The sequence below is a fragment of the Arachis hypogaea genome, chromosome 1 (genome assembly GCF_003086295.3).
Source record: "Arachis hypogaea cultivar Tifrunner chromosome 1, arahy.Tifrunner.gnm2.J5K5, whole genome shotgun sequence".
Taxonomy (NCBI): Eukaryota; Viridiplantae; Streptophyta; class Magnoliopsida; order Fabales; family Fabaceae; genus Arachis; species Arachis hypogaea.
Genome location: NC_092036.1, coordinates 14,695,912 through 14,706,226, shown reverse-complemented (window position 1 = coordinate 14,706,226; position 10,315 = coordinate 14,695,912). Strand labels below are relative to the sequence as shown.

Here is a 10,315-nt window from a genome sequence, read left to right as displayed (position 1 = left end):
TGTAACATTAAAAACAATGAGAAGAAGTTGTTAATAATAATGATAAAGTTTAAGAGTTAGTATTTTTATTAAAATTTAGTCAAAATTTAATTAAAAAAGTACATAATTTTATATTATTAAATATAATTTTATGTTATTAAAAATATTAATAATAATTAATTAATGATTATAAATTATAAAATGTACTAATGATAATACTGTTAAAATAATCATTTTAAAAAATTTTGATAGATGTATTTACAAGGCATAATGTCACAGTGCAGGCGTGATATCTGTAGAAAGATATTTGAAGAAACGTTCATCTTATCAACCACGTTCTAAAGTGAGGTGCGCTAGTTCGGCCAAATCAGGAAAACACTCCCTCCTCCACCAAATATCCTCACCTATCACGTGCTTCAATCATCCCAACCTTTTTTTTATTCAATTTCTTTCCACTGCTTTCTATCTTTTTACAATTTTCATTTATTTAATTTAATACCCCCTACTCAACTTGGGCTTATGGCACTAACCATCTACTAGATTTCTCGCATATATAAAATGAAGGAAAGTGGGTTCTTGAAACTTGGAGGGCACAGTTATTTATTAGTTGTTCCTGTTATCGTTCTCTACTTGCATTTCCTTTCTTTCTTTCTTCGCCGCAAAGCAAAGAAACGCTATAAAGCATTAAAACCACACAATTCCACAACACAACCACACAATACAACATCTCAAAAATTCAATTCAGTCATTTCAAACAAGTTTCATCCTTTAATTTTCATCCATGGATTGGGTAAGAGGAGACCCTGTTGGTCGAGGAAGCTTCGCCACAGTTAGTTTAGCGTTTTCAAAAAACAGTGCTGATAAATCTTTCATTTCTCCCACCGCCGTGAAGTCCTGTGAGGTTGGAGCCTCCTACTGGCTCAAGAACGAGAAACACGTGCTCGATCGTCTCGGCAACACGTGCCCACGAATCATCACGTGCTTTGGCGATGACTACACCTTGGAGAATGGCCGCCAATACTACAACCTCTTCCTAGAGTACGCCTCTCGAGGCAACCTCTCGGATGAGCTTGACCGCCGCGGAGGGTGTATCCCAGAGCTCGAAGTGCGGCACCACGTGAAGTCTATCGTAGAAGGCCTCATCCATATTCACAACACTGGATTCGCCCACTGCGACATAAAGCTTCAAAACATACTTATGTTCCAAAACGGTCAGGTTAAGATTGCGGATTTTGGTTTAGCGAAAGAAACAGGAGAGAAACAGGGGAATGAGAAGAAAAATAAGTGTTTCGAATGCAGGGGAACTCCTATGTTTATGCCGCCGGAATTGGTTAACAACGGCGAGTGCGAGTCTCCGGCGGATATTTGGGCCTTAGGGTGTACTGTAATAGAGATGGTGACTGGTAAGCCGGCATGGAACGTTGCAAAAGATTCGAATATTTGGTCTTTGATGCTTCGAATCGGAACAGGGGAAGAAGTCCCTTGTATTCCAGATAAAATTTCGAAAGAAGGAAAGGATTTCTTGGACAAGTGTTTTGTTAAAAATCCTAAAAAGAGATGGACGGCCGAAATGCTTCTAAATCATCCGTTTCTGGCTTCTCATACTGTTTCATTGAAAGCTGGCTTCATGGCTAATAATTATTCTTCGCCGCGAAGCCACTTTGATTTTCCAGACTGGGTTTGTTCTGTTCCGAGCTCTCACGAGCGCCAGTCGAATTTCAATTTTGATTCGTTTTCGGCCGTGAATCGAATTCAGAAGCTTGCGACAGAGGATCGAGTGCGGGAGAATTGGTCGGAATCTGATGGTTGGACTTGGACCAGTATCAGGGGGAATTAAATTAAACAGATGAGAAGCAGGAGGAGAATGAACTAGAAGAGCAAGTTGTAGGATTTTTGTTCTAATTTTAATTATTTATATTCGTTAATTTTAATATTTAAGTTGTAAATTAAGTAGGCATGGAAGAGTTCTAAGTTCTAACTAGGTACTAACGCCCATTTGGCCCTCTGTACAGCGGCTTCTTATATTATTATATCAAATAAATTATAAATATATGAAATTTTGCTTTTTTTTTTCTCATTTTTTTGGTTTTTAATTTTATTTCTGGGGTTGTTCTTACCGTGTTTTAACAAAAGAATTCGACATAATAAAGTAAATAAAAATACAGCAAGATAAAAAAAATTAATATAAAATAAATTTATTTTATTTTAAAAAAATATTTTATATTTAATTGTACGTACTCTTTATGTATTCTAATTTAATTAATTATTAATTTAAAATATACAAATATTAGATGTTATTTATACAATAAAAATAATTATTAAAATATATATTATTTAATTTATTTTTAATATATATTTTATAATATAATATATATTTTGTATTAATAGTTGATTTTGTTTGTTAATTTTAATATACACGTTGATACAAATAACATGTTCCTTGTTTAAATGTTAACCGGTACTTTTACAAATTCCTTAGATGCTTAAAGTTCTATAATATTCTTTTGGGTTCAATACTTATGAATTCTTTTAATCTTTTATTTACAAATAAGAAGGCAAATATAGTATGCAGTAAATGAATGTTTTGATTTGATTCCTTTGAGTTTGTTTGGTTTTGAAATCTCAAATGTGAAAAACGAAATAAATATATATATATATATATATATAAGGGAATGGAAGCATTGGGAACACCTGGGCCTTCACAGTGTCTATGTGCCAACATGAATCCAGCTCTTCCAGCGATTTGGAAACTAGAATGCTTTTAAGAAAATTCTGTTCCATGTGAATAAATAGTAACGACAAAGAAAAAATATTTGAAATAAATAAAAGGGGTTAGATTCATTAAAACAATAGTCTAATTAATAATAGAGTAATACTCTAAATCAATTCTTAAAAAATTTTTTATCAAATATTTTAGTTTTCAATAAATTTTAATTATTAAATTAATTTTTATATTATATTATTCATCTTTATCGAGGAATTAATCTGAAAATTTTAAAAATTTTTAAGAATTATCGTATCTTTTATTAAATAACAATAGAGACTAATTTGTTTAATTTTTTATTAAAATTATTGATTTATCTAAAAAAATTAAAAAATAATTTAATAATTAAAATTTATTAAAAACTAAAAGATTCTACTACAAGTTTTCTAGTAACATATTTGAAATGTTATTACTCTTAATAATAAATTAAACTCCATGTAAAGCCGGCTATAACTTTTCATTAATTCTTTTCATGAATGTAAAATCGCATACTATAAAATAGGGAGGACATAAAGAAAGGAATCGACCATTACCAACATCACAAAATGAATCATAGAATTTTGGGAGCGTAGGAGTAAGATCAAAGTATTCTAGATTTTCTTGCTGTGGGGGAGGGTTAGGGAGATATCATATCTCGGAACAATAAAGTCGAAAGTAAGAGAAGGTCAAATAACGATGCCATGTATAACTTGGAATGGTAGATACTAGATACTCATTCTCCTTATAGAAAAAAGCCAAAACACAATTTTATTGTTTTATTTTTCATAAAATTTTAAACAAAAATATAAACCAAACAAAGTGTTTTTTTTTAATGAATTTTTTAAATAATAGAGGAAAATTGCCTCTATTTCTCTGATCTGTATGAGTTGGACAAACTTGGGGAAATCAGGGGGAAGAAGAGAGAAATTTCGCATAATGTCTTTAATCATGCATGCGAACAAAAATTCTTTCATTTCTAACCATTTTGGAAAAATCTTCTTCCAGAAGGAGAAGGGTGATGGTAACTTAAACTTAGTAAGTAAAGAACCAAAGCCTTACTAACCCAACAGGGAAAGCAACATGTGTTTTATTTCATCACTAGTAAAAAACACACGTGTTTTTTATTTTTATTTCTTACCTAATTTTCTGTTCCAATAGAGCATGAAATTAAATCTTATGATGAAGAATTGGTTCCAACTCTAAAGGGGTTGATTCATGCCAAAAAAAAGATAAAAATGCATTGCACATTTTAACTTCTAAAGATTTTACTGGAATTTTGAAGTTAAATTAAAATTCTGGAATTTTTTAGTCTATTTAAGAGGGAGCTGAAAGCTATAGAAATTAGAAACTAAATAGGGAAACCCTGAAAAGAGTCCACGAGTGCATATCAATTGTGCATTTACACTACTGCACCCTTTGTAATAAATATTATTTGTCTAATTTTTTATTAAGAATTGATTTAATTTATCTAACAAAATAAAAAATAAAAAATTAATTTAATAATTAAAATGTAATAAAATTAAAGTGTCAACTAAAAATTCTTAGATATTGATTTGGACTATTACTATAAAAAATAGGACCATTTAATAATAATTTGTGAGAGGCGGCCTAATGCCTAACTTATTTCCACCGCCACAGTGATGTATAGTTGGTACATAACTTGTGCGTTGAAACCCTCCTTTTCTTTTAATGTTTAAATCTATCTAGTTTTCAGTACCCCTCTCTGGCAATGCATGCTTGCATACATGCACTTAATAACTAGGTACACATACATAACATACATACAGATTTTTTAGTTATTTTAATGATGCGTTATTCATGCTCATTTTTTATTATATGTTCACCATATCTATAAATCAAAATAAAAGTTGAAAGATATATACAACAAATTAAGGGGAAGGAAGACGAAAGAATTGACGTGAACGGCAAAACTGACGATGATTTTTTCATGATTTGATTGCTTTGAAACCACACAAGAGGAGCATTGAGGGACTAAAAAACAAGGATCTCTTAGGCCTTGTTTGGTTGAAAAAAAATATAAATAAAAAAAGAAAGAAAAACAAACAAAGAAAAAAATTCAATAAAATATTATTTTTTAATATATTTGGATGAAAAAAAAAAGAAATAGTATAATGTTATAAAAAATGATTTTATTTTTATATATTTTAAAATATATTAAAAAATAAAAGATAATATTAAAATATTAATACTAAATACATTTTTTTAATTCAATGTTAAAAAAAAATTTAGTAGATCTCATCTATTTTTTACATTATTCATAATTTTTTTATTCAATAAAATAAAAAAATAACTATTTTTTTATTAATTTTTTGCTTTCTTTTCTTTATTTTTATTTTTACCTCAAACAAATACACCCTTAGTTTGAAAGAAAGTTGTTCATATCTTTAATCTGTAGGAATTTGGGACCTTGGAATTATGTTTAAATTTATACTTGTAATGTTGCTCCTATATTTAAATGAGTGAAAAATATTGGGATCCTATAAGAATTTATTATTTTTGGTTATCACTTAGTCTAATAATATAATAATATATTTTATTTCATATTTTTAAATATTAATAATTAACTGATAACAAAAAATAATAAATTCTGATAATTTACTAATATTTCTTCTAATAATGTTCACTATAATTTTACCCGTTAATGTGAATCTTCAAAAATCCTTTTTTGAATGAATCTAGAATCAAAGTTGGTTGTGATTTTAGTTTATGGACTTACTAACTTAGGACTAATTTGAATAAATTTATAAAAAAAAAATTATTTATAAGTTATAACTTATAAAAAATTATAGTATTAATAGTACTATTTTTAAAATTAACTTATAATTTTTTTAAAAATTATTTAAAATATTTATTTTAAAAAGTTAAAAAATAACTTTTTTTATAATAAAATTTTTTTATTATTTAAAAAAATATTTTTTAAATAAAAAACTAAATATAAAATAATTATTTTTAATATAAATTTTTATTTTTAAAAATTTTTAAAAGAATTTAATTAAATTATTTATTGAAAATGGCTCTTAAATTTAGTACAAAATACTTAATTTTTTTATTTTAGTACGGAAAAAATTTCTTAGATAAGCGTTAAAAAAAGTAGTCATTGTTTCAACAAAATATGATTTTAGAAGATTTATAATTGTGGGCACGTGATTTTGGGATATAGCTATAGGTTACAAAAAATCGTAACTAGCCATTGTTGCGGCGTGTTAGTGCAAATTGGATCTTTCACATAGAACTAGTCAATTTCTTTCTTTCTTTCTTCCTTTTCATTCACACATACACATAGTTGTCAGTTTCACATGACGAAATGCTTAATTTGTTCACATGCTCAAAAAATATCTCTTTCTTAACAATTTTTTTATTGGACAATAATATTATTTAAGATCATAAATTAATTCTTTATTATTATTATTGTTAAACATGATGATAGATTAGTATTTCTATATATGTACATGCATAATACAAGAATAACATGTCTACTTTTTAGAATAGTGATACATAAATTTATTTAAATTATCTCTAAACTTGTTAAAACTAAAATTGAGTTATTCTAGTATCTTTGTAGATATATTCAGAAATTTTTTAATTACTTAATTATAGATTTATAATTGCTAAGAACTGTGAGATAACTTTTCAATTGTTTTAAGGTTACAATTTTTTTTAAGTAAACTTTATATACATTGATAATCGAGAATTTTTTTTATTTTATATATTAATTTGTAATTTTTGGTAAGGTACAATGTAACAAGCGCGGTAAGAGGCAATTTAATGGTCTATTTTTTATTATACATACACATTTTCAGCCTCTACTTGGTTACATTCTCTATTACAATAATTATTATTATTTATTATTCTTATTTGTGGGCTTAGTGAACTAGAAACAGTGAGAGGCTGTTGATTTTGGGCTTTCATCATTTAATTTAAATTAAAAATTGAAAAACTTTTAAAGTGAAAACCTATAAGTAGTTAGCACTTAGCAGCAAATCGCCAAATATTTTATTCTAATTTATTATGTTGTGTGAGGTTGACTCTCTAAAACCAGATTTCTAGTTATTTGATTACCTGCAACACCAATCTAGCAATGCATTTGCTTTTGGCAATGTTACCTCTTGGTTATCATCATCTTAATTTGAAATCTATGATGAAATTGTTATGTTTTTAATAAATATATTTGATAAATAAAAAATAAAAATATTATTCTAAAAATGATACATGATAAAATTTATTATTATCTTTCTTATGTAATTTGATTTTACTTAATGAAATAAAATTTTGTTATTATTTATTATTATTGATGTTATGTATGAGAAAAAAATTCACTTTTTTATTTTTAATATTAGATTAACAATGGTGTTTTTCTAAATTGTTATCGACTGTAGTATTTTTTTAAAATGTGGGATGATTTAATGTACGGAGTACAAATCGGACCGTCCGATTTTTAATAGGTACAGAAATCGGACCATCCGATTTTTAGGTACACAAATCGGACCGTCTGATTTGTGTTTAAAAAAAATTAAAAAATTTGAGGTACAGAAATCGGACCCTCCAATTTGTGTACTTCTACAGATTTGAAAAATACCAAAAATTACAATGTTAAAAGTATATCACCACTTCTACTTCCATAACAAAAAAAATTAGCCAAAAAGCTTGTCTTGCATGCATTTTATTAGGTCACTTAGGTAGCGTTTTGTAGAGAGACAGATACGAAAAGACTGAGACTGAGAGACAGGGTCTAAGAGACAGAGACTGAAATAAGTTTTAGTATTTTATTTGGTGCCAAGTGAGAGACAAAAATTGAAACAATAATAAAACTCTAATTTAATTTGCACAATGGATAAAATTGGAATTAATTAATTAAAATGAGAGTATTTAAGGTATAAAATATTATTAAAGTTTCAGTCTCTATTTCTAAAAATATCAATCTCCTGTGTCCCTACATTTTGGAGGCACTGAAATACTGAAATTTTGGGGATAGAGACAGAAATTTTGGTACCAGTCTCTGAGCCAACAAACATAATACTGTATCTCAATTTCTCAATTTTTGTCCCATACTACAAAACAAACGCTACCTTATTATTTAACGGTGACATATTAATATATTGAAGGCAATAAAGATAAATTTGTCTCACATTTGTATCTTCTAAAAAATAACAAATGGAGACGTGAAATATTTTCCAATTCAACGACAATCTTTTTTTTAAGATCATTTTTAAAGAATTTGATTTAAATTAGAAAAAAAATTAATTTGTAAATTATTTTCTTGGATAATGTCATTAAAGATAAATAACTTGTGCGTTGAAACCCTCTTTTTCTTTTAGTGTTCAAATCTAGCTTTCGGTAACTTCTCTGGCAATGTCTTATCTAGGCACACATACATAATATACATACAGAATTTCTAGTTATTTTAACGATACATTATTCATGCTCATTTCTTATATATGTTCACCATATCAATAAATCAAAATAACACTTTTTAATTTGAATATGGAAGAAAAAGTGGTGTTAGACTCAGATGTGGGGAATACAGGTGCTTTACAGCCATGTGGTGTTAGTGAATAGAACTCGGACCATGCGAGTTCTTCCTTTCATAAAAAAATTGATAACAACAAATAATTCGGAGGGTCCGTTTTCTAGCTTCTGAAATTTATATTTGCCTAACTATAAGTCGGACCATGCGATTTATTAAGCAAAATTTTAAAATCAAACAACTCGCATGGTCCGATTTGTGTACTCTGAATTTTTTCAAATTTTTTAACACAAATCGGACCCTCCGATTTGTGTACTCTAAATTTTTTTAACTTTTTAAACACAAATCGGAGGGTCCGACTTGTGTACTCCCACAATTTTAAAAAATACCAAAAGTTACCATGTTAAAGTATATCACTCATTTTATTTCCATATCAAAATTTTTTAACCTCAAAATAAAAGTTGAAAGATATATACAACAAATTATGGGGAAGAAAGACGAAATAATTGACGTGAACGGCGGAGTTGACGATGATGTTTCCATGATTGATTGCTTTCAAACCACACAAGAGAGGGGTATCGAGGGACTAAAAAACAAGGATCTCTTGAAGTCTTATTTAGTTGAAAAGAAAGAAATAAAAAAAATATCAAGTAAAATTTTATTTTTTTAAAAATATTTTAATAAAAAATATATAATATTATAAAAAAATAATTTTATTTTTATATATTTTAAAATGTAATTAAAAAATAAAAAATAATATTAGAATATTAATATAAAATATTTTTTATTTTTATTCAATATTAAAAAAATTCAATAAATTTTATCTATTTTTTTACACTATTTACTTTTTTTATTTTTCTAATCAATTAAACAAAAAATTATTTTTTTATTAATTTATTTTTTTTTATATTTTTACTTCAAACAAGAGAGGGATACATGAGGTAGTAGTATGAACTAAGAAACAAACCCAAATAAAATATAATAGTTTTTAAAAAATTTTTAAATATCTAAACAATAAACACTACAATCTCTTTTTTTATGTTCTTATTCCTTTTGATGTTTTGGTCTTCTATTGGAACCATCAGCCATAGCCACGCCTTCACAGCCTCACTCCAGTCAACTGTCAAGTGTCAAAGTCTTTAATCATATCATTATATTAATTAAAACAAAGGTATTCATTACTCACTCTATTTTTTATTTTTTTTATATAATTATATAAAATTATTAATTAATAAATCATAATTTTTTATTATAAAATAATATAATTTTAAATTTTTTTTTGTGTTCACATTAATAAATGACTTACTTTTAAGATTTATTCTTTCTTTTTTTTATTTTTTATTTTTACTGAAATTGATAGTAACTTAATAAAAAATATTATTATTATTGATGTTTAATTAATAAAAATATTTAGATTTCGTTTATCCATATCAGTATATAATTATTTAATTTTTTTCAGGTAAAAAAATTAAAATAATTTATAATGAGAAAGCAAAATAAAATTGATGCAATTTTTAAGAAAAAAGTTACTGATAATGATGGAGTTCTAAGAAATTAACCCTCTAATCTTATTTCACAAGAAGAAGTTCAAGTAATTAAACTCTCTAATCTTACTCAAAATAATATCAACATGAAGGCAAAGTTCTAACATTAGAAAGAGGTGTTGATATCTCTTTATTAGAAAGGGATCTAGGAAAGCGACGTCCAATTTGGCAGTATAATGTCAATGAACGTGATAAGATTCATAGAGCATACATAATAGTTGGATCATACCAACCAACAAATATTAGCTATCCAACTTCTAGTAATAACAATCACCGTTGATATTTTCAATCTTCTTAGTTTAAGAAATTTTCAAGTCGGTTAGAATATTCACCAGAAAAACATGATGCTTATTGTTTGTCTTGCTACTTGTTTGGTAACATTATGGTGCTCGCAATAATAAAAAAAATGCATTTTCAGAGTTAGGATTTAGTAATTGGAAGAAAGTAAATGCTGGAGCGAATTGTGAATTTGTATGTCACGAGGGTTCTATTCTTAATTCTCCCCATAATTTATATGTAAAATCTTGTGATGATTTAATGGCTCAATCTAAGTATATAGACAAA

General features: G+C 26.9%; 1 protein-coding gene across 1 annotated transcript; it reads left to right on the top strand.

Annotated features, from left to right (window-relative positions):
- The first annotated feature begins 280 nt into the window (after nt 1-280).
- On the top strand, nt 281-2,056 carry LOC112798716 (mitogen-activated protein kinase kinase kinase 20). Its single transcript, XM_025841637.3, has one exon. The coding sequence runs from the start codon at nt 761-763 to the stop codon at nt 1,814-1,816; it is 1,056 nt and encodes a 351-aa protein (XP_025697422.1). The 5' UTR covers nt 281-760; the 3' UTR covers nt 1,817-2,056.
- The last annotated feature ends 8,259 nt before the right edge of the window (nt 2,057-10,315 follow it).